Raw genomic sequence first — 24,777 nt, forward strand, 5'->3', positions numbered from 1 at the left:
TAAAACATAAGCTACTTTTTTTAAGTCACGTTCCTGTTTCTTTTAAATTCCTCTACGCCTTAGATTGCAAGGCATAGACTGTAAATAAAGATGGACAACATGACTGATCCTCCTCCGTGTTAGTAAAATAAGAGTTTTATTTTAATACTATAAAAACAAGGAGAAATGTCACAGTCAACTTTATTGCCAATTCTGCTGTATATACAGGACAGAAGCAGAACTGAAATGTTGTTTCTCTCGACGTGTAGACACAACATTTAAATACGCAACACATAAAGTACTGTCAGTCAAATGGCACAGAGAGAATATGATGTGTGTAGGGCAAACTGGAAAAGTGTACAAATGAGTTGAGAAGTGCAAATATACTTCATGGAAAGTTGTGAAAAATAGCAGTAAAAACAGCAGCAGATGTAGTAAGATGCACTATTTACAGTGATTGACAGCTGAGGCTGCCTCATAATCTGTCGAGCATGTGCATCTTATACTGTTTTGCAGAAAGAATTGATTAGTTTTGCTGTCATGTTCTTTGCACCTTAAGATTCAAATAGATATGAATTCCTTTATATTCTTTATTATTGTTATCCTTATTTATATCATCTTTATATCATCTATCATCTTATACCACCACTCAAAATTCTTATAGTAACCCACAGCCGATAACTCGCCGCAGACACATAACTAGAATAATGTGCTCTTCATTCCCCCTCATTCAAAAGGAAATTAAATTGAATTTATCATCGCCCGGTCCTATCTCCACACAGATCCAGACTTCTGCTTTAAAAATCCACAGCGACGGTAACCCTCTCGCTGTTATTGTGTTTCCTTTCCTCTTCAAAAATCAAACAAGAGATAACGCATCTCCTCGGCCTCTCTCTTTGTTTCCCGTGCCTTCATCTCTTCCTCTCTGTATTAATTTCCTCTGTCTGACCACCTCTGACTGGCAGGTGGGATACGATGCAACGCTTTTGATGTGTGGAGCCCCGGGGCCCATTTCGTCTGCTGGTCAATGGTTGGCTGCACACTGATATTATTTCAGGATGGTAAAGCACTGGGTCATGAGCGTTAGTTATATTCTCACTTTTTCTCTGCGTCTATATTTCCATTTCACCGAGAACACATTACAAAATATTCGATTTTGATGGGCGGCGTTCCGAAAAGTGATTTTGGAAAGTAATTCACACAAGGGATTTATATAACTGTGCCTGCAATCTGCATTTCAATGGGAAACGATCCCGATAACTCAGCATTTCAACGCTCATCTAGGACGGTTTCAAATTTACCAGCATTTTTCTCCCCTGGCTCCTCGAGGAATTGCTTTTATTTTCCTTTTTGAACTCGACAGTATATCATCTGTCCCCCCGGCTTCCAGGCACTTTATGAGATCTATTGAAAGCTCTTGAAAAGCAACTCAGCTGCCAACTTTATCTTTCTGATAAAAATGAATCCTAATGGAGTCTGCAAGAGAACGGGCCGAGGAGACAAATATGACAGAAAGAAAACAAGGGAGATGTATTCATGACCAGAAGACGGGACCATGATGCAGGCAAACGTTCTCTACACACTCGGGATTAATTCATTCAAACACAAACAATGTCAATAGGGACTTTATTGTATTGTACCCATGTTCTGCATCCTGCATGTTAACTGTATTGTATCGGGCTTGATTTTCCATTATCAACCGTTGTTTCTCTGTCCTTAACAATTTATGTAATGATCAGCAGAGTCAAATCGGCCGTAGATTTTGACCCTAAGCTGGACATTAAGAACCCATTCTGAGAGTATTGATCTGCTCCCATTGAGTGTAAGGTTGTGGTCAGAGCAGGGAAGTGCGAAACGTCCTCGCAGCAACAAATCGTGACATTAACGATTATAAGATCACAGTGCATAAGTCAGGTTAACCCTCAGGCTGCTTTAGTGGGACTGTTGATTTCCTGAGCTCAGCAGCAGTTTCATTATTCTTCACTGTTCAGGAATACTGAATGTATCAGCAGCACTGAGAAGGAACTGCCACTCAGGATTAATCCATCAATCTTTCTACTTCAATGTTACCTCCTTAGACTGTATATAAAGATGTCTGACGTGACAGCTCCCCTAAAGTGAAGCCTCGATCATCATCTTGATCGCCCCCTAGTGGATGGCTGCAGTATAGGTCATAAACCCTGCCAATGTTATTGGATAGGACATGAACCAAAGAAAAAAGTGACAATAAGTTATTTTCAAGATGGTTTCTGCATTTGAGGTAGTTCTCATCACACTGGCGTTTGGACAAGTGGTTTTCTGGTAAGTTTGCTTTTAATTTATATCATGATCGAGAGCTGCAAATTAGTCAAGACCAGACCTTATAGGATAGTGGGAGGACATGGAGACGGGTCGTCCACCTTCATATTCAGTCAATGGCTGTGCCTCAGTATCCTGTGCTTTATTGTCCTTATTAATCCCTATAGTATATACTGTAATTCAATTCTCATTGAAAGGGACCTAGAAATGGACCAATTTAACATCTTCATTTAATGGTTGGATTTGATTAATTGTTTGAATGTGGCCTCGTCACATCCCAGAAGCACGTATGGGCGATGTCCTCAACAAAAGATGTCACTTATTTATGTGTATATAAGTAACTATGAGTAACTGTGATTTATTCTCGTTATAATAAAGGACATTTTCCTCCATAAGTAATCTGATAATGTTTAATGATGGAAGCAAGTATAGAGAAGCTCCGAACATGTTAATGAATGAGCTCGGGAGGTTGCGACTGATAAATTGAGTCTGTAACGAGAGCCCAGCTGGGTGCTGAGAAATAGCCTGAAATATTCATAATGCTGCAGTCTCATCACTCATCGTGGGTCTTTCCTTTTCTCTGATATCACGTCCTCATATTCACTCAGCCTCTCCTCTCGCTCACCACTTTTCTGCCCTGATCCTCTGTGACAGACACTGGAGAAATCAAGCGCTCATACATGCACTGTACACGACCTTTCCCGCCCGTAGGAGATCTCAAGCACTTTCCCAGGTCAGATAAAGAGCAGGCTTCATCACAGCAGCCTCCCATGGGTGTTCATTTACAAAGCCAGACAATATTAAAAAAGCCCTCTTTAATAAGGAGCAGCTCATCCCAAAATGAAAACTCTCACCGTTCTCATTGCCCTCATCAGCACGGTTCACTGTCTGCAAACTGTCAACACTACAGTCCCTGGTTACAGGCTGGTTACATGTCAGGAATGAGGGATTACAGTGAAGGGAGCCACGGTGCTGATATTGTATTTTGTGGGGCAGTGATATGCTCACATTTTACTGCAATGTGTTTTCCTCCTTGCCTCTCAATGTGTAGTACTTTCATTTAAACACTAGAGGGGGCTACATTTGAAACCTTATAGTTCTTTCACAATTATGGTTGAATGTTATCTCACAAAGTCTAATTTTAACCAAAACAAATTGTTAGACCTCAGGGCTACACACAAGTTGCGGCTTCCATATAGAGAAGTTTGTCTGGCCTATATTGCCACATTATCATCAAGCCCACATACTGTGTGTAATGATGCCGATTGGTCATCAAGAGGGCCCCCCCCACACACACACACACAACAAACACATATACCAACTGCTTTTCTCCTAGAAAAAATATCCCACACTCCAACTGATCTCCGACCACAATTTATTTCTTTGTAACCAGCAAAAACTGTAAAAAAAATATGAAATAATGAAATACAATTAAATAATACAAGCTCCAACATACTAGTCCAACCAGAAATTGCATAAAAATACATTGTGTGCCTTCTCTTCATTATCGATAATCTCAACCACTACCTTACAGCACTACATGTAACCCTGTCTGATTGGTGCTTGTGTGGACACAGCATTTTGCTCATTTAAAGCAGTGCACATGCTCGACCAGTAGGTGTCGCCACCACCCAAGAAACTAGAAACACTTGCAAAAGAAAGCAGTTCACTTTTTTTTTCTTCACACTCACAGTCCTCCTCCTCCTCCCCCCCGTCCTCCTCCTCCTCCATCATCACTTCTATCAGACATAAATCAGGGTGTATGGAGACCCAGCTGTCAGACAGTGAAGAGCACATCCAGTGTCAGGTGCAGCTGGGGCTTTCGTCACAGGGATCATCTTGTACCATTCTCCTCTCACAACAACAGAAAGGATCTTTGCTTGGGTACAAACTGTTCTAACCTTAGAGACTCCAAAAGTCACACAGCCGCTGCACTCCGGAATCCGGCAGCTGGTTATTTTTCAGCTTTAGATCTCCGGCTGGTCTTGTGCAGCAAATTTCGTTTGAGAATCTATAAAAGTTTATATCAGGCTGAACTTTGGGGAGTAATGTGAACAAAGCTTGAGCTCAGCAATGTCTGACATTAACTTGAATGGGAAGCTGAAGCTGGTGCCAGATGACATAGGGCGAGAGGTGGAATCCAGATTATGCTGTGCTGGCCCTCATGACAGGTCACGTTATTCTATAACGCTGAAGGGTCTTTCAACTGACCTAACAAACTTTTAAGCTGTTTTTATCTACGGGCCTCACCCAAGGCAACTGGTGACACTTTGTATTTTGATCTGAGCATAAGTCAGGCTATTCTAACCTCCTGAAAGTACTCTGACCCTTGACCTCTTACCAACCAAAGTAGAGTTAATGTGCGAGAATGTGTCGAGTCTACAGGGTTAACGGGTTGGTACCCATGCTTCCATGAGTTACTTCTTCTCTATACTTTCTCAATTTCATTTTTGTCTTTTGTTGCAATCTCAAGATACCTGTCTTCAATTCATGACAAGTGAGACACTGACAGTCTGTTTGGTTTCTATATTTCTATAACGGTGAATGTATGTGGATATACTCTTAGGTGGAGATACTCATAGATAAAGATACGATTTGTTAGATCCTAAGGGGAATTCAGGTGTTACTGTAGTGTGCATATTTACAAGACATAGTTTAAAAAAATTGTAAATAATATAGAACACTGATGGAATAGGAGAGTAGTACAACAATACATGAATACATGAATACATACATGAATACATACATACTTACATACATACATACATACATACATACATACATACATACATACATACATACATACATACATACATACATACATACATACATACATACATACATACATACATACATACATACATACATACATACATACATTCATCATCCATATTCACAAAATCCATACATGTACTACAACCGCAAAAGCAGGCCGGAGACAGCAGAAGACCGAGAGGTTCAGAAAAATATTATTGTTAATCACACTCACAAACTTAGTAACTCCAGACTTTGATATCAGCTCAGTGTCTGGATCAGAGCGTCCTCTCAGGTTTATCTGTGTCTGTACGATTTCATTTGAGTCTATTTTCTGAATCAGACCTTGGTGTGTGTTCCCGAGGGGGGGGGGGGGCGGTCGTGTTCTCCCGTGCGAGCTTCTGTGAACCCACGTGTCGACTTTTCAGGAAAAGGGTCGTACGCCAACTTTACAGGGAAATATTTGGGTCAACGGTCGAGGAGGCGTCCTTGGTGACGTCAGTGAGACGCCCCTCCTCCAATCAGCCCCTCCTCCGGCCACATCCCCCAGCACATCGAGACACCACAAGTCAACGGGTTCACGTGTGTCCCTGCCAGCTGGCTTCCACACGTGTTCATACTTATACTCAAACTTTTATTTTCTTTAACAAACATGTGTATCTACCGCTGATTTGACCTGTGACGTCGATGTAAACAATCCCCCGATGCGGCTTTGTTGACACCTCGTAAATTTCCAACACATCGATTACACATTAAAGCGCGTTTGTCATTTCCTATTTTCCAATTATCTTACAAGCTCTGATCGTATTTACTCTTAAATAATATAAATTGATCTAGATAAGGAAGTGTTCTAGATTGTACTTTCTGGTTCATGCATCAGGATTTCCAGTGAATTGCATTGACATATTGGGAAAGAAAAAAATACGTGTGTCACTTTTGCCTTTTATCGTATCATCCATCATCCAGGCAGCATTGAGATTCAAAAGTCTCCACTTTCCACTTTGTTTACCGCTGTCAGGGGTCAAACATGTGCGCTCAACTCGTGGTGTAGGAATTTCCGACGAACCTCTAATGCGGCACGGCTGAGAGGCCACCGGGGATCCAGAGCAGGGCGGAATGAAGCAGATCCGTCAAGATGGAAAAACAAAGTTCAGCACCACAACAAACCAGGAAACCGTGTTTTCAGAAATAAAAGAGTCTGATGTCAAACTCAAAGGTTTCGCCCTTGAAATCCCGTTTCGAAATAAGACAGGCTTTAAAGGGATGGTTCACCCAAAAATGAAAAGTCACTCCTCATGTTCCAAGCTGTGTGACAAAACACATCTGTTGGATCTAGAGGTCAGAGTTGCAAAACTCTATTTGCTCATGTTTTGTTACGTTAAATATTAGTTAATGGCCACTGTCATGTTAATACTGAATAGTCAGGGAGGCAATTTTTGTATGTATTAACAAGCAAGCAATTTTACATAAATATTAATTATACTACTAGAACTACTAATAATAACAATAATACTAGTAATAATATAAATAATGAACTTTTATAATGACAAAAATAAAACAGCTATATAACAATAATTGTAATAGATTATTGGTTCATAGCAGCACTGTGTGGGCCATCAAGTGCAGACCACACCAAAATTCGCCCCTATTGTCCTGACCAGAGCTCTAATCATAGGTGCGAACTTTGGTGCTTTATTCGTCTTTAATGTAAAAGAAGAATTCATTAAGCAAAGAATTCCATGCTGTCAATTTGCTTTAATGACACAGTGATATATTCCTTTGATTATTTAGACTGTTGCAAAGGTGAAATATGTAGCACACTGTGGAGAGTCTACAGTGTAGAGAAACAGGTGCTTCTGACCTGAACAGGTCTGGCAGGTGGTACTTAGCAGCACCTACTGCCAAAAGAAGTAAGCCTCGTTTACAACTTGAATTCGATTTACATGACATGTTCACCGTGTGGTCTGCATTGGTTGATGTGATGATCGGTGAGCAGGGCTCGACGTTGCATGACGGAAAAAGTCCGTCACGCAACGGACACCGGCCACCCCCCCTCTCAGCACTGTGCACCTGCTCGGGCCCGCACGGTGCTAGTTAGGGCCCGAGCACTGACAGACACTGACAGACAGTGAGGCCTTATTGAAACTGTAAGGATTATTATTATTATTTAGGCAAATGAATTGGCTTTTTGAGGGCTTTAACATGCTCAAATTCTTACCACAATTTGCAGAAAATTTGAAAATTTGAAAATGTACGTATTCTGGAGGAATTTTCAATGGGCGTGGCAAAATGGCTTAATGGTGCCTCCCGAGACCACCGGGACATGTTCACATTGACCGATCTTCACAAAAATCGATACACAGGTGTATCATGACCAGACTAAAAAAACAGTCTTTAGTTTAAATTGAGCTTTACTAATTCATATTGAAGGGTCTAATTTCCCACCCAATGCCGCGTACTGCAGTGCAGCATTAGTAAGCGTTTTATTTTGAAAACCCAAACCGGAAGCCCGGTGCTATTCTCGGAACAGCCAGCTGGACGGAAGCTAGTGTAGCGGCGCTTCTCTGTTGCTCGCTCTCATCGTGAATCCTTTGTTAATGGCGGCCGGTCGCCGTCCGCATGCTCCGGAGCTTTCTGGATAGATTCAGACCGACTCCTCGCGTCGAACTCGGTTCTTCTGCTCCGCCCATCTGTCTTTCCTATCGCGCTCAGGCTAACATTGACTTGTTTCCACGAACAAGGCAGTAATGGCCAACGAAGGAGTGATGCTGCTGCCGCTGCTTCTGCCGCCGGTGGCTCGGGCTTCCTGTGCCTGACGTGAGACGAGTCTCTGCGGGATAGAAAGATGATTTCATCCTGAACGGAGGAGGAAGAGGCGAAGAAGGAGGTGAAGAAGGAGGACCCCGGGAGCTGAGGAAACCCCGTCAGAAGGTATTTATCTGGAACTGCAGTTCATGTTACGTATTCCTCTCCCTGCTGCTTCACCAGCTTGTTATTGAACGCTCTAGTACACGACCAGCAGGACGCGTCAGCTGCTTCCCAGGTGATATTTGAACGTGATGAAAACAGACACTTGGGCTTTTCTCTCTCCTAACTCCTCATGGCCGACGATATACTGCTCTATTGATAATGAAACGTATCTTTTATATAGCTCTGCTCCTGCCGCCAACCTTTGTGTGCGACTGTGTCAACCATGGAGACCACTCAGCTGACTCTAGTTGTCAGAGGAGAAACATCCACAGGTATGTGTGTCAAACCTGAATGAAGACTATTAGACATAAAGCAAGGGGCCTGGCACTTATTTGTCAGAACAGGTTTGACCTCAGGAGTTCTCATCAGATTTAATAACAGATCCGAGGTGTTGTTTAGTCAGTAGATCCTTCAGTTCCTCCGCACATGAATATAGTGCCTGCTCTGAACCTGATGTTTTGGAATGGGCTGTTCTCTTGTCCTGTGTTTATGCTCCAGAGCTCCTTCAGATTTACTCCTTGACATTATTGAGTCCTCCTCAAACAGTTCTACGATATCAGCTTTTATAGTTTATTAATGGTGCAGTGTGAAGTTAGAAAACCCTGTGTTCATCCCACCTGCTTTATTTGCACAAAGATTTCATAGTCAATGTTTTTCACTGAATTGAAACAAAAACTGCGTCATTACTGTTCAAATATGTTAGTTTATATTTAAGTTTGAGTTAACCGGTTTCATAAACTACATGTTGGCTATTAAAGATGCGTTAGCAAGCGGCACAAACAATGATAGCTCTGTAATTCAGCTCGATATAAACATAACAGCAACAAAACAAATGTTCTGCTCTTTTCTTTGGAGACAAATAGGAAGTCATATTAATAATATTGTTTTGACTGTAGCTGTGAATGTCTGGCAGTCGGATATACAAAACAATCAAATTATCGCAATGATCTGCCGTGGTTTGACCCAGTTGTCGAACACCGCTGTAGTTTATCAGAGGATGTAGAAGAAGACGCCTCGACCCGCAGAGCACTGGTTGCCTGTTCAAAGTTTATAAATATTGAACTTATTGCGTGTCCAAAATGTCACTGCACCTTCTTGGTCAATAAATAATACACATGCCAAGTGTGATGCATTCCACATACAGACAGACAGACAGATGTTAGTGGAATTAGTAGGTAGCTAGATGTTGAAATCATGTTTTAGTTGTGATGTGTGTTCTCATTTAAATTACATTAGTTTTAAAAACAGGTCAAACCGTTATGTTGGCCCCATGTCAGCTTTTCCAAACAAGTTCACACACGAGCACGTTGTAGAAGTTTTTAGAAATGTCAGGTCTATTGTTGTAATGTCTAAATTTACATCAGCTAACATGTGAGTCTGAACATCACTAGGTGAGTTGTTCGCTGTTGTGGGAAGCTGTGAAGCCCTGGGATGCTGGAGCTTTGAAAAAGCTGTCATCTTACATCCTGACAGTAAGGTTGGGTAAGTTCAACTATTCGTTAAATACCTCACTTTTTAAAAACACATGGTTATGAAGTTACATGAAAATAGTGGTGTGCCCTTCTGATATATGTGTACGTTGATTCCCTCACAGAAATACATGGACTACAACGGTCACTGTACCCAAAGGAGTTGTTACCAACTACCGGTATTTTAAGGGCTTCTTCTTGGAGTCTAAGGTGAGCAGAGTCTCCTTTCTGCACAGTTGTTTACCTTTATACATAACAGATTTATTTTCTAATATGTATCACCGAGAAATCGTTTCATCTTAACTTTGTTTTTTTGTCAAAATGATAAATACTGTATAATTGATGTAAATGTCAGTGTTTTTTTTGTATTGCTCTAACCTTTAAACTGTGATTAAGAGAGCATTACATTTGCCACGGTTCTTAAGAAAATACCACTTAAAAGATTTGCTTATCACTTTCACCCCCCCCCCCCCCCCCCACACTCCCCCCCATGTGTGTTAATGGCCTTACTTAGAACTCAAGGCAATCTGCCTACTGTAATCTAAGCATGTGAGCCACGGCCAAGCCTCTGCTAAGCTCATCTCTCATCTGGATATAGATGTATGAAGTTCCCCTGAAATGAAGGAGAAGAAAATGAGTCAGGTGTTTTCCTGGGAACATTGTTTATAGCACAGTATATGTTGGGTGGAGCTCACATTGTGTAAGAACGAAAGCCTGCTCTAACTTGACTTCCCCTTGGCCGTGTTGTTTATCAGACAGCTCCCTTTGATTACTGCAGTGCAATAAAGATAATAATATCCAGACACATTTCTTTTTTGACCTGTGGATGTATGTGCCACGTGGGTATGATGGGAACAATTTTCTCAGCCTTAAATCTACAAAGAATGCATTGAATGGCGGAGGTCAAAAACAGTTGCTGAAATCATTGTCATTGGTAATTTATTACAGATGAAGAGGCAGCCCAATGTGTAGCTACAGACCATTTTCCACGTCCTTTTATTCTTCACTAACAAATCGACTTTTCAGATTTGAACCAATGGTGTCTGTCTGCCCTAGCTGGGGATCGGTGACCATACCAGCTCTAATTCCTTTCTCCCACTTTGGTCCTAAGCCAGCTTTGACGCCGGACTGAAAAGCAGTCCCCTGTGTATGATTTGAAAACCTTAACATTTTTGCCAAACATTGAAATTGCAGAGCGCAGATGGTCCCTGTCAAGTGATAGTCAATGTGTGGGAGACACATCACCGTCCCCGCACGATCAGCCCCACAGGTATAAAATAACAATAAAAAGGTGCACAATGTGGTTGGGTTTGGTAAAGTGTGTCATGCTCTAGCCCCCATATACCTCCCATCCCCTGCCCTAGAACTATATGTAATGTAGAGTTGCTCATCCCACTGAAAGAAGAAGAAGAAGGTGGTTGTTACTTGAGGATTAGTCAGATCACATTTCACCATGGGTTTGTTGATTTGGACATGTATGTAAAAACTAACATACCACCAACTCACCTGCAGTGTTTCCCCCTTCAAGTTTAACATCTTCATTTTTACTTTCAAACCTGACATACACGTGAGCATGTTGTTCACAGTTCAACATGCATGACAGACGATGTTTTAGTCTGGCCGGGCAATGACAGAGATGTTAAGAAAAAATGAGGAAGTCGCCCACATTCACTTGCTGATCGGTTCTTATCATTCACGGCTCGATTACGACTAGTGAAGGACAAACATTGAATACATTTACAGTTCCACCTTGCTATCTGTCCAACAAGAGAAAACCCTCACCTTCCTTTTTCCCAATTGTTGCTTTTTGTTAGTATTTTCTAGAAGCAACAACAACACCCAACTGCAGAGTAGACAATCTGCTTCACGCACATGTCATGTGTGGTCACTGCTGAATATCTTTATATGCAGTAACAATACTTTCCTATATACTGTACACTACATACGGTATGTTACAATATCAGCGCAGCACTGTGTGCCATGTAGGGATGATAGCAAATATGATAACTTAGGAAATTAATAGGGATTCTACTGGAACTGCTGTATTCTGGTAGTCTCTGGAACTATTTGGTTTTGTTGCCGCGTGTGCTTGTGTGTGCTTTGACAGAGATCAGAGACTACACTCATTGGAATAATCTATAGCCAATGAGGAAGCACTGCAGTGAAGTAGATGTCACCACCTGATATAGTAGACCTCTGTAGTTCAAACCCCATTGTGTTGGCCTAACACAGACAAAGCTCATTCAGGATGAGCATGATAGGAAGAATAGTTGCAGCCGAGGCCACACCCTGCTCAATGTCCTTTTTGACACCAGGTTGTCACCCCATCCCTATTTCATTCTTCTTTTTTTGTATATCCTACTAAAACACTCAAATTTTTTTTAGCAATATTTTGATATTCAACCCTGAAGTGTTGGGATTGGTTTCTGCTAAATTAACCATAATGACTTACATCTGTAGTTTAAAGGGTTATTGGGAAACAAATGTATTTTATTACCTGCATTTGAGGCAAATCAAATTGAGAGCAAACCAGTGGAGGCTTTAATACGGCACCTTTTTTTAAAGATGAATTCAAAATTAGGAAAACACTGGAAATGCTGTGGTTTGATTTTTGAAATTGACACTGTTAGGATGATTTTATCCTGTTTCTAATATGTTTATCCTTTATTGCAGAATCACACCAGGATATTGATGACGGTCAATTTGGAACTATCAGTAAGTTGGATTAAAACATTAAGCCATCTCTTAACTACAGGACTGAAAAGACAATATATAAATGCTCCATTTGGTAAAAGTACAATTCCATAAACTCCCTTAGATTTCATTGTTATCGCTTCCTCTTCTTTTATACAGCCATATCATATACAGTTTGTAGCATTCATAACAGAACACAAAACCTTGTCCTTTCTTTTCTGCAGATGGGATCAATTGTGTCGACGCCGGGTGGCTTACGTGCCAGACAGAGATTCGCCTGCGTCTGCACCATTCTAAGACGCCTCCGGTGTCCATCACCAAGAAGAAATTCAAGAAGTCTCGCTTCAGGTAGGGATGACACGCAGATCGATTTCCAAACAAGCCAGTGAAAGTCCCCTTTGAAAGTGACATGACGCAGATCAGCATTACAGTTCTCGTGTTACACTGCCTGTCTGTTACCAGAGTAACAGCTGCCCTGAATACATTACTATTGTAAGAGGAACTGAGGACAACATTTTCATGTTTTCATGCTTTTTTTTTTACTCTTTGTTTTACTAATCTGTCCAGGATCAAACTTGCATTGGAGGGCTTTGAGGAGGATGGGGAAGATGAAGACGAAGATACGTCCAGTGCTGCTTCTTGGAACAAGATGACCACCACTCTGGAGATCAGTATGATCAGTGCCAATGGGTACAGGTCCCGTCACTCGCAGCCTGAGTGTGGCTATGCCCTGGAGCCGGCCACGTGGACCGAGTACAGTATCCACACCATGGACCCAGACAACCTAGAGCTCACCTTTGAGTTCTTTGAGGTAATAACTCCTATTTCTTTATTTACAAATGCATGTAAAAAAAAAAGGAAGAACAAATTCGGGATCAAATTTAGATTTATATGGTTTCATTTGATTATAATCATACAAATCTCATAATTGTTTACAGGAGGATATGAGTCATTTTGTGCAAGGGGATGATAATCCGGGACATATGGGCACAGCCTGCCTCCTCTCCTCCACTCTCTGGGAGAGTGGCAAAGACAGGGGAGTGGTCACACTTCCCATCATGGGCAGAAATTCCAGACAGACCATCGGGAAAGTGAGAGGTAAGATTTGGTGCAAAGGACTCCCACGCTGATAACTAGAATAGCACTCGATTGAGGACATACCTCTGCCAAGGGCCCCATCGCCGATCTTCCTGTATACGCCCTTTCACAGGATCTTTGCCAAAACTTAGACCTACGCCTTATGGAAACACATGTAAACGTGCTAGATCTGGATTTATATTTGGATCCTCACCAAATTGCAAATATTCATAGATATTAGTCACCTTAAAATGCCACATCTTTTCCATCAGGATCTGGGAAATTGGTGAAAATGTCAAAAGAGTCTCACAATGTTGAAGACATAGAAAAAAAATCATGGATCCAGACCTAAGTTAAAAGGAGTCATACCCCATCCTTCCATTTAACGTCCTGGCAATCCATTCAGTAGTTTTTGTGTAATGATGCTTACAAACAGACAAACATATAAAGATAAGAACGTAACATCCTTGGCGGAAGTAACGATCTGACTTAATGCTTTGTGCAACTATTTTTCTGTTGTACAATTTCTCACCTCAATCATCCCTCTCTCCTAGTGGATTACCTGGTGATTCAGCCCATCCAGGGGCTGCAGTGTGACATGAGCTCCTCGTTCACCAGGTACTGGAAGAAAAGAACTGCCCTAAAGGTGGGCCACAGAGGAGCAGGCAGCACGCACGCGGCAAAGTGAGTCACAGCAACTAGATAGGATGCTTTGCGTATCAAATCATTGGTAATATTAGTTGCAAATATTATTAAATACCACAAGAAGCTGTGTTCTTGTCCTGCATCTGGTCCCTTTCAACAATGTTCTTTTTGAATATCTGTTTTACAGGCACCACAAAGTGAGAGAGAACACCATCGCTTCATTCACAAGTGCTTTTCAGCATGTAAGTAACTCGGATGATTAATCTGTGAGCAAATATTTCCCATCTACATTACAACAGCCTTATTTACATGTTATTGTCTCCATGCAGGGTGCAGCCTTTGTAGAGTTTGATGTTCATCTCTCTAAGGACGCCGTTCCTATCGTGTACCATGATCTGACATGCTGCATCTCCACCAAGAAGGTACATTTAAGGTCGATTGTATTTGATGAAGGACAACTGCAAGGGATTTATGAAGTGCTGAAACCCTTGTTTATTTTCTGAAACTATCTGTTGAGTGCCATACATTTAGGAGAGTGGTGAGCATAAACAAAAATGTAATTGTTTTTTCCCCTCGACAGAAAAATGACAAGACTTCACTGGAGCTCGTGGAGGTTCCAGTCAAAGACTTGACTTATGATCAGCTGCAGCTTCTTAAGGTAAAACAAACACCAAACTATGCAAATAACAAACACACGTTACCCCTCAGATTAAAGTAAAGTAAATAAGAGTAACAGCTGTGCTCTCTCTGCCGTGAGAATGAAATATGTCTGTTTCTTAGTGCTTTACACATCCTACAAATAAATAGGTCAAAATGATCAGTGAACAAACCTTTGTTTCGAAGTACTGTAATTATCAGTACCCAGTCACACAGAGCACAGAGAACCGGCTCAGCAAGATTTTTGTAACTTTAATCCGCTCCCTTTATAAAACCTTGAAACAGCTCCTCCTCCCTTCTCCTTAACCAACACACTCTTCTGCTGAAGCCAACTTAGACAAGCCAAGTTGACAACATATGTGATTGAATATGTCTGGGGTCATGGTGGAAATGTAATAATTTGTCTCACTCACCGATACGATCATGTGTGTTTTGTTACCTAGCTGGCCCACATTACAGCAATGACAGCAAATGATCACAAAGGTATGCTCTTATTGGTTGTGTCGTGGTTTTTATTTTTCTCATTTGGCATCACAGCATTTTGCAACGTGGCTGTGATTGTGATGAGGTCAGCATATTCATCTGCTCTGTTTGTCGTTTAGATCTGCTGGACGATGAAGAGGAAATTGACGATCACCAACCATTCCCTTCACTCACACAGGTATATTACTTTATGGCGGTGATCCTTATTAAAAACCTTGTCTAGTCTTTATGAGCTGGTCCCCTTCTCATATCACTGGGTAAACTGTAAAGCCACGAACTCCCTGCCCCCAATAATAATATAATTAATAATAACATATGACTAATGGCACTGCTCCCGTTAAATAACCAGTTGTTTTCAATTATTTATTCCCCACTTCTCTTCCTCTTGTCCTGCTTCTCAATGTCTTTGTCATGTCAAAATAAAATCAATGAACTGCATGTTTCTCACCTGTCTATTATTTCTTTTACAGATCTTTCAGGCTGTTCCTGAGCGTGTGGGTTTTAACATAGAGCTCAAATGGATCTGCCAGTTAAAGGTGATTAACAGTGTAAAGCAAGAATTACTTTGAGCTGAATGAGTCACTGTGTGAGTAACTGTTATTAATTAACCCTTTGTATTCACAGGACGGGTCATGGGACGGCAACCTCTCATCCTACTTCAACATGAACACCTTCCTCGATGTTATCCTGTCGTGTGTTCTGCAGAAAGGTGGCAACAGACGTGTTGTCTTCTCCTGCTTTGACCCAGACATCTGCACCATGTGAGCACAATTACATCTTATTTTGATTTAATACGATGCTCATTTTGATCAGCATGCCGAGCTTGGTTTCCCTGTCAATCATTGAACAATTCAACTAATCAATTTCAGAATATCTTCCAAATCTAATACGACTCATTATCTGAAGAAGTACCCTTATTACTCGGAAGTTTAGTTTTAGTCAGTTAAATGAAGACATGTGGAACTGCCACTTACTGCAAAATGTTAAAAATACTGAAACGATTCTTGCTCTGTACAAACCAATTCTGAGGAAAAACTAAGTTAGCATGAAAAAAAACTCTGTTGTAGTTACAAATAATTACTCTGCTGACTTCTTGTTATGTTTCCCTCAGGGTGCGACACAAGCAGAACAAGTACCCCATCCTCTTCCTCACTCAGGGAATTTCAGAAAGGTATCCTCAACTGATGGACATCCGCTGCCAGACCACTCAGATCGCCATAAGCTTCGCCCAGAGCGAGAACATCCTGGTGAGCAGTTGTAGCAGCAAGTTAAATATTTATCATGATGTAGCCACTGAGTTTTCCAGATTTTATATATTTTCTACAGAATGAATTAATGAAGGTAGTAGGGGTGCAACGATTAGTCGACGTCGTCGACAAAAATCGATGACCAAAATAGTCGCCGACGAATTTACCCGTCGATGATTCGTTGGTGACGTCATAGCGCGTGTTTCTCGTGCCGCGCAGCGGAACTAAACGGCGTTTTACCGGAGGTGCTGATGGAAGTACCTGAGGAGTGAGCCATCTCGCTCCCTTCCTATCTCTGAAAGTCGCGCATGTGCAATAGCGACTAAACATGGACCAATGTCAGCGTCCGCTGTCGCGCGCAGTCGCGCACCAGGAAGTAAAAAGTTCGGGAGAACTTCACTCTTAACATGGCCCGAGAAAATCTACCTGCAGTATCTGTGCAGAGGACCTGCTCTCCAGGGCTGCAGGACACGTGCATGTGAGGAGGAGGCACGTGTGACTTCGTAACGGAGACTCGCCTCTGTCAGACGTTGTATATACACGTATATATCTGCGCGCAGGATTCTAGCATCCATTACAAAAATATGGTTTAAACTTTTTATTAACGAGTTTAAAAGCGTTATGTTATCCTATTGCCTGACAAACGTCTTGTTTTAATCACAATTATTTAGTCAGAAGAAGACTGTAGTTTCGTTTGTTGATGTTTTTATTGCTGTTACTTTCCCTGTCATTTTTGTTAACAGGAAAAATGAATACTTGATTTTTAATTTATTTGTTTTATTAGCACTTTGCCTGTCCTTGCTTTTAAATGGACAAAAACTTGATTTGTCTTTGCTTTTGTGTCACAGTACCCTTATATGAAACAAAGTTTATTAAAAGACATTTTTTTTTAATGAAGTATCAATATTTATTGCCTTTATTTCAGTCATCACATGCCTCGAACAACCTCAAGCTAAATTTAAAAGCTGCTTGCTAAATAAGAGCAATTGAGAATTTGTGTCATTCATAATCCGATTAGTCGATTAATCGTTTCAATAATCGGTGACTAATCGACTATCAGAATAGTCGTTAGTTGCAGCCCTAGAAGGTAGTTTAATACAGTTTCAGAAAATGCCACATAGTATGCCTCAATTCAATGTGGTTTACATTTTGTAACCGCTGTTATTTCAGTAATAAACAGTCTAGACTATAACGGGACACCCAGTTAATCGGCATTAGTGAGAATGTGAAACTCTCCTCAATGTTAAGCAAGATGTCAGCAGTTCAACCTTAAGTGAATCCATTCAGACACTATTGAAACACAATGACATTTCCTAAATCTAAAAAGGTCAGGATTTCTCATTTTATTTGACTTGTTTTGGCATCAGCTGCCCCCTCAGGACTGTGTGTAATAGCCCACGGCCGCACGCTAATGATAACAGCAGTCCTCATAACAAACAAGTCAGCCAGCACAGCACAGTGTCAGCTGTTTCTAAAATGTTCTGTGGTGGTTTAAGCGAGGACAGTACAATCTGATATTAGAGTTGAGCTCGGGCTGTAATTTTCTGTCGGAACCCATCAGAGCCTGAGAGAAAACGAATCGAGCCCGACTCAGACCTGACAGGCCTTTGGCAGTCGTGTTATGTTGAAGTCACATCTGAAGTTGAATAAACTATTAGGTGTTATGCGGGCACACAGGCATTACCAATGTTTAATCCTAGTTTGAGATGAGACAAGACCATTTTGTTTTCTCACTGGACTTCTTTGGCGGCTTCTTTAGGGAATCAGCGCCCACTCCGAGGAGCTGCTGAAGAACCTCACCCACATTCGTGACGCCCAGTCTAAAGGCCTGGTGCTTTTCAGCTGGGGCGACGACAACAACGAACACGAGACCAGAATGAAACTGAGGGAGCAGGGAATCGACGGGTTGATCTACGATAGGTAGGTTAAAGTGTGACGTGCTTATCTGTGGCTGCTGTAAGACCTTGTGCTTTAGGTGTAGACAAGAAACACACGCACAAACCCAACAAGAACAGCTTTATACTCTATATCCAATGTAAATGCTCATTGTTAAAGTGCGTAGTGTGGTACAAACTACCACCGGGAAAACAAAGCTCATCAATATGTTTCTGCCTATTACCCGGTGTCCTGTTCTGCAAACTCTACAGGACACACTGTGCTGTTGTGTTCGGCCTGGAACCACAACAGAGTTACTGAGCAGGGCATTCTTTTCTATTATTTAATGAGCGCCTTCCTCGTGCTGCACCTCTTGTGCAACAGTACGGTATGACCACATGGCCTTTGTTACCACTACAGGATCAAAGTTGTGTAACCAAGCATTGGCACCCATGTTAATCACTTGGCACTTGTGTGTTCGTGCACAAGATGGGTCTGTGTTGTTAGATAAAGCCGGAGTGTACCGGCAGGTTGTTCTCCCTGCGTGGTCAGTAGAGGCTGCTTGCTCAGCTCTTTCAGTTCTGCTTCACTTTTCCATTTACTCTTTGCTTTGAACTCTGCTACCTCCGCCCAGTCCTTGATGATTCCAGACGAATCTTTCATTGACTAGATTAGTCACCTCAAGGTTGTTGTTGTTATAACTATAACCTCTTTTTGTTTTTTTACAGAATTTGTGAATGCTTGGGACCATATTATGACTCAAGTTCTCCAGAGTCATGTAATGTCTGTCTGGTTCCTGCCTGTGTTCTGTCCATTTGCTCACTTCCACTTATCAACCCTTGGCTGGTTTTTGTTTTGGTTTCCCACTCAAATGCTGCCTGACGTCTCATATGTTGCTCATTAAAATGCAACAGGAGCAAAACAAAGCTCCTTGATAATGATACACGATGGTTGACTTCTCACACAGTGCTGCACAAATGTTTAAGGCACTAAAAGTAAAGTGAGCTCTTCAAAAATATAAATCATAAATTATTTTTCATTTAATTGTAGACAGAGTTCAGTAAACAGAATTAACTTAGATGTACCCCCCTGCCCCCTAATCCTAACACACATGTTAATAGTGATAAGGCAAGTGCTGTCTCATTGTAGGAAAACATTGACTTTAAAATTCTAGTTCTACTAGTTTTACCTGTGTTTTGCAGCTGCACAGGATACCAAGTGCCATAAATCTCCAAGAGTCTTGTAAGGTTTTATCACACACAACATTTTTCAGAGGTAATCGTCTGCATTCTCATTGGCCAGTAGCAGCAACCTTTCTCTGCCTCTAAGATATGCTTATCCGATTTAGATAACTTAAACCAATATTTTGTGTGGACATATTTTGCCTTTGAAACACAGATTCTCCTTGGTGCACTTTGCCCAGCTTGTTAATGAACTTCTCCCAAGTTTCTTGGAGAACAGTTTCAGTCTCAGTGTCTACATTTTCATGGAATATTCTGACTATTAACCTTATTCAGAATAAGACCTTACTCCAATTATGATGTTGACATGAGCTGCTAATTGAATACTCCATTCATATTCCAGTTTACATGTCACAGATCCTAGTAATTATGGCTCATGTCAACATTGCATCTACTATGTCATAGTCATTCCTCTAATGTCTCTCTGATTCCTGCCTGTGATCTGTTCATTTACTCACTTTCACTTTACAGTGTCATGCCACTTGTGCACAGCACTGTGGGTCCAATGGCCTAATATTACATTCCTGTTTCAGTGATGTTTCAGTTTTTTGAGGATTTTCCTGTACACAAACTTGTTGCTGATTGGTCAACTGCCATGTTTATCATTTCTAACGCCTCCTTATGTTATGCTTGGTATGTTACACAGGGATATTCAATTTAGTTTCTGAAGCAAAGGAGGCAACAAGAGTGAATGGCTTGTTTTGTGCATGAGACTGTCTTGCTTCATTTATTCGCCTTTGTTAACTAAACAAAGTGCATATTTGCACAAATAACCTTGATCCAGGAGACCTGCACTCAAGCTTAGTGTGTCGAACTATTCACCACACAAGCATATTTCATTTTTCACAAGCATATCTTCTAATACATCCGGTTCCATTTGTGGATGACCTGCTTGTGCTGCAGTTTGGTCCCTTTATAAAGGTGGTGAATGCACTGGATGCTCTTTGCATCCTCATATCTTTTATTTGGTGAAGCATCTTCGCAGCTTGTTTGCTGACACAATCCATGTTGTATTACATATCCCACTTTGGATTACTTTGCTCACAGAGGTGACTGCCCTTCCTCTCTTGAGACCACTCACTTTAGGAGATGATAACGATACCTTCTACGACATGTTCGTCATGTCACAGTGTGGGAAAAGCACAGGTGTAATTCTTGACTATTTTAATTATTTGATATTATTCTATCTTTTTCTTTATTTTATTTTCCTTCTCGTTATTAATGATTGCTTGACTTTTATACAGTTTATATTTGCTTTCATTATTAACTACCTTAAAAAACAGCTATATTAACAAAGTTTCCAATGTTATGATAATAATGTAAATTAATATTGGCTGAATTGTATTTAGCTGCTTCAGTTGCAAGGGTCCTGGTGTTAAGCACTCTCCAAATTTTATGGCAAGTCATCAAATGTTTACTTTACAATAATTTAATCAAATTTCTTCGAAGTTTCGCCTGTATATATCTTATGGGTTTGGACAGACATAGATGTAAATTGCAGCTTGGCTTTTTGGAGGAGGCTCACAACTGTGTCTTGCCTCTAGTAATTCTAGTTCACCCTCTTAAGACATATATCTATGTGAATTCGACATTTGTAGAAGTGTTGCCCTTAATGAAGCCACCTGTGATTTGCCGTAAAATATTAGCAGGGTTTCTGCTGGGTTATTCATTCTAGGGAAGTGTAGGTAATTCTGGGACTGTTATTCCCTCATATCTGTCATACTTGACATAGGTCTTACATTTCATCCACTTTGGTCTTCAAAAATATTTCAAATGCAACTTGTTGAAACCTGCGTGAAGAATACAGAGGAGTGGCTCACTCTGCGACCAAACTTTCCATAACATTTATCCAATATCATCACATGACTGCCCAGTGGTGCTTGGCAATAATTCGTTATTATCAGTGGGATGGGTCCTTTCATGTTAGTATGCTCATGTATTATGTCATATTGTTGAAATATTCAGTCTCTGATGGATAATCGTAAACTTTATCGGCTCAGGATTAATTTTACATGTGCCCTATTAAGACACGCGGTATATACAGTTTATAGTGTTGTTATAACGTACTATTCATGTTTCAAACTTATCGCCAAGCCCCACTGCTCATCAACTCAAATTCCTATTTTATTTTAGCAAAATGTTTTCTGATCAGGAAATCTCTGTCATGACTCTGGTATTTAAATGACGGACAATATTCGAAAAATAAACTGACCACTAATCTAACTGATGTCTCCTCCTTCTCCTCCAGTATCTGTGACGAACAAGGAGAGCAGCCCAATATCTTCCAGGTAGAGGAGCAGCACTCCCTGCAGGAGGTCATCACAGAAGAGACCATGCAGAGCTCCTCCTGCTCCTGCTACTCCATCCCCTGCTCCTCCGCCCCCTGCATCGCCGCCAAGAACCATAACGGCAGCACAGAGTCCGATTCTGGTCACAGCTCCTTATAATCACACCTAAACTACCTTTCTGTAAAGCTCACTGCGCACACACACCCAAGACAACCAAACACAAACAAATAACGTAATTACTGTCATGTGTCTTCTCATATTTGTTATGTTTTCTGTTGAAATAGGTGTATGGTTTGCCAAAACTTAAAGGCAGTCATTTCCTTGTTTCTTAAATGACGGGTGTAGGTATTAGAACTGTCTGCACAAAAGTCTTTTTAACAGCAGACACTGAAAGTTGATATTTATTCAGCCAATACATTTCACTTCTATAGTTTAAAGTGCTAAAAGGTAATGCATATGATTTTTATACAGGTGTAAAATCGTTCATGTGGCAAACTCGTAAGATTTATGATGATGCTGTTTTTCAGTTTCTGCTGTTATGTCTTATATGTGCATGTAGCCATTGCCTTAAAGGTTGTTTTTAAATTGTAATGAGTACTAGCTTCGGATTGCTATTTCAGGTTTTTGAGAAATCATTTGAGAGTGTGTGGCACATCCGTCGCTGGGTTAGGTTGGCATACTACACATAGTGCACGGAGATGTGCATGAGGATGACAGTGCAGATTGCCATAAATGACGAATATCTCCTGGTGGATAGAACACAGCACTTAGAAACACGTTGACATGATTAATTAACTTTTGAATGGACAGTTACCCCTTGTTTCCACAACTTCAAATTCATGCTTATTCATGCTCGGGTTTTACAGCTGTTATTGTTGATTACACGCTGCATGCCTACTGGATGTATCATGTCCTTCATTCATTTTATCTACTTGATTTGAGGCAAAGCTGACGAATGTTACATATGCAAACAGTGCACATGTACCACAGCCTTAATGGTGAAAAGTCTGTGTCTGTTTCTTGTACATTATTTCAAAATCACCAACTCTTAACTGATGATCTACTGTAATAGACATGCGTGAACAAATGCTCCAACTCCAAATACCATACTTCCTATAAATCTCCTTTCACGTCACAACACAAAGCTATTTGTTGCATGGCAGATCTCTTTGGGAAGAAAGTACACTTGAAATAATCATGAAATGAGTATTTAAGGACAAGTATGTAGGGACTTGGTAGAAATGGGATATACTATTCACACATTTTTAACCCCGCGAAACACAACCATTTATAGTATGTAGTATACCGTCTATATATTGATGAAGCCATGCATGGTCTGCTTATCTGTATGATTGAGAAACCAGGGAGAATGAAAGGCTCTAGTGTGTAATATGAACTGTGACAAGGTAATGTAATGGTAATGTAAATAAATGAAAGAAGATAAACTTTTGTTTATTTGACTTAACCTCTCTTTCACATCACTTGGGTTTGTCCTGCTGATCAAGTAAAAGTACGATCGAGTGAATGAAGTAAGATATTTTCTCAGACCTTGAAAGTGATCCGTCATGCGGTAATGGCGGTAGCCAAATACAAACTACGATACTGAACTTGGGAGATAAATATAAAGTACAATGGCTCCCTCTAGTGTATTCAGGACAGCGAATATTGAGGGGTCGCTCCAACTTTTAATTGTCATTATCACTCATTCCTGAAAGATGGATAAAGCAGCAGTGTTTGTTTACCCGTAAACATGTACCTACAGTACTTACACGAGGCTGTAAGACAATATAATACGATAAAAACAATTATAAGAGGCATTAATCACACTGACTGTATCAGTAGCTACGTTTTATCGCTGGTACAGGTACAACCTATAAAGCCCACACCCATGTCACACTAGCTGGCACTGCAGTTCAGTTAATAATTGATCCGATAATACAATCACACTTATTTGTAGCTGGAAAAACTAATGAAGCAGGTTTTATTTTTTTTATCTTTAGGTGATTGTGGTGGCAATCAGAGTGAACCTTGAAATTGATTACCAAAGGCTGATCAGCCTTAGATTGCAAATGCCTCGGCTACTGTTTAACAATGCTGCAAGATGAGAGAACATACACGTCCTTTACCACTTGTTTGAATCTTTGATGACATGGAGACCTCTACAGGAGGCCTGACGACAGGAAAAGCAGGAAATGTGTCATTCAGAACCTAATCTTTGCAAAGTACATACCAAGCATTGTAAACACAGTTTTATATAAACCTTTTCTAGTCGCATAACCCCTCAAAACCCTTTACAGCCCAGTTTTGTCATCCACCCATATCGATACAGTGCATCTATGTGCAGCCCTCTCACTCCCATACAGGTGTCCCAGGCAATTCGGGGTTGAGGATCTTCAATATCTTGCCCGAGGACACTTCAGCACAAGGAATGGGGGAGACTGGGAATCGAAACCAGTTGAGGTAGAGCCAGTGCTGTGAGGGCAAACAAGGAAAGCATAGGCTGGGGCAGAGGTCATTATTATACTATTGTACTCAGATGCCCGACTCTTCATCCCTCCTCTAATGTACTATTGCTGCATTGCTCTCTCATATTCTCAACCATCAATGACTGCTTTCAAATACAGTCATGACAAAGGCAGGATAAATTACAGTGTAAGTCACTTGTTTACTCACTATACTGCTAACTTTTATCCTGCAGTCACTTCTGTGTGATAACCCTGTTAGTATCTCTCAGACGCCCTGGTCGTCTCTTTCCATTGCACTGGTCTGTCTCACAATTATAAGATAAGCTGGTTAAGAGTCAACATATTCTGAAACGTAAATAAAACTGCCAGACAAATGTAGTGGAGTACAAAGTACAATGTTTCCTGCTGACATGTAGTAGAAGTTGCATAGTTGCACGAATGCCAACAGTAATTTAGTACCTTAAATGTGTTCCCGAGTATAGTACTTGAGTGAATGCACTTAGTTACTGACCGACGCTTGAAATGTACTTTCAGCTTGTTTTCACAAGAGCTCAGTTGTAATGTTTCAGCGCCCCCTACTGTACATATAAGCATCGTACACTGGTTTAGTTGCAATATTTATTATTTTATTTTCA

General features: G+C 40.8%; 1 protein-coding gene across 1 annotated transcript; it reads left to right on the forward strand.

The window, feature by feature from the left end:
* The first annotated feature begins 7,613 nt into the window (after window positions 1–7,613).
* On the forward strand, window positions 7,614–23,137 carry gpcpd1 (glycerophosphocholine phosphodiesterase 1). Its single transcript, XM_061091107.1, has 20 exons — window positions 7,614–7,962; window positions 8,183–8,273; window positions 9,393–9,483; window positions 9,596–9,680; window positions 10,665–10,740; window positions 12,144–12,185; window positions 12,389–12,512; window positions 12,732–12,975; window positions 13,103–13,262; window positions 13,796–13,925; window positions 14,074–14,128; window positions 14,216–14,308; window positions 14,467–14,544; window positions 14,987–15,026; window positions 15,146–15,204; window positions 15,497–15,562; window positions 15,651–15,787; window positions 16,138–16,273; window positions 18,033–18,193; window positions 21,638–23,137. Exons 2-20 carry the CDS (start codon window positions 8,225–8,227, stop codon window positions 21,834–21,836), a joined length of 2,025 nt encoding a protein of 674 aa, XP_060947090.1. The 5' UTR covers window positions 7,614–7,962; window positions 8,183–8,224; the 3' UTR covers window positions 21,837–23,137.
* The last annotated feature ends 1,640 nt before the right edge of the window (window positions 23,138–24,777 follow it).

Source organism: Limanda limanda, chromosome 18 (assembly GCF_963576545.1).
Source record: "Limanda limanda chromosome 18, fLimLim1.1, whole genome shotgun sequence".
NCBI classification, from domain to species: Eukaryota; Metazoa; Chordata; class Actinopteri; order Pleuronectiformes; family Pleuronectidae; genus Limanda; species Limanda limanda.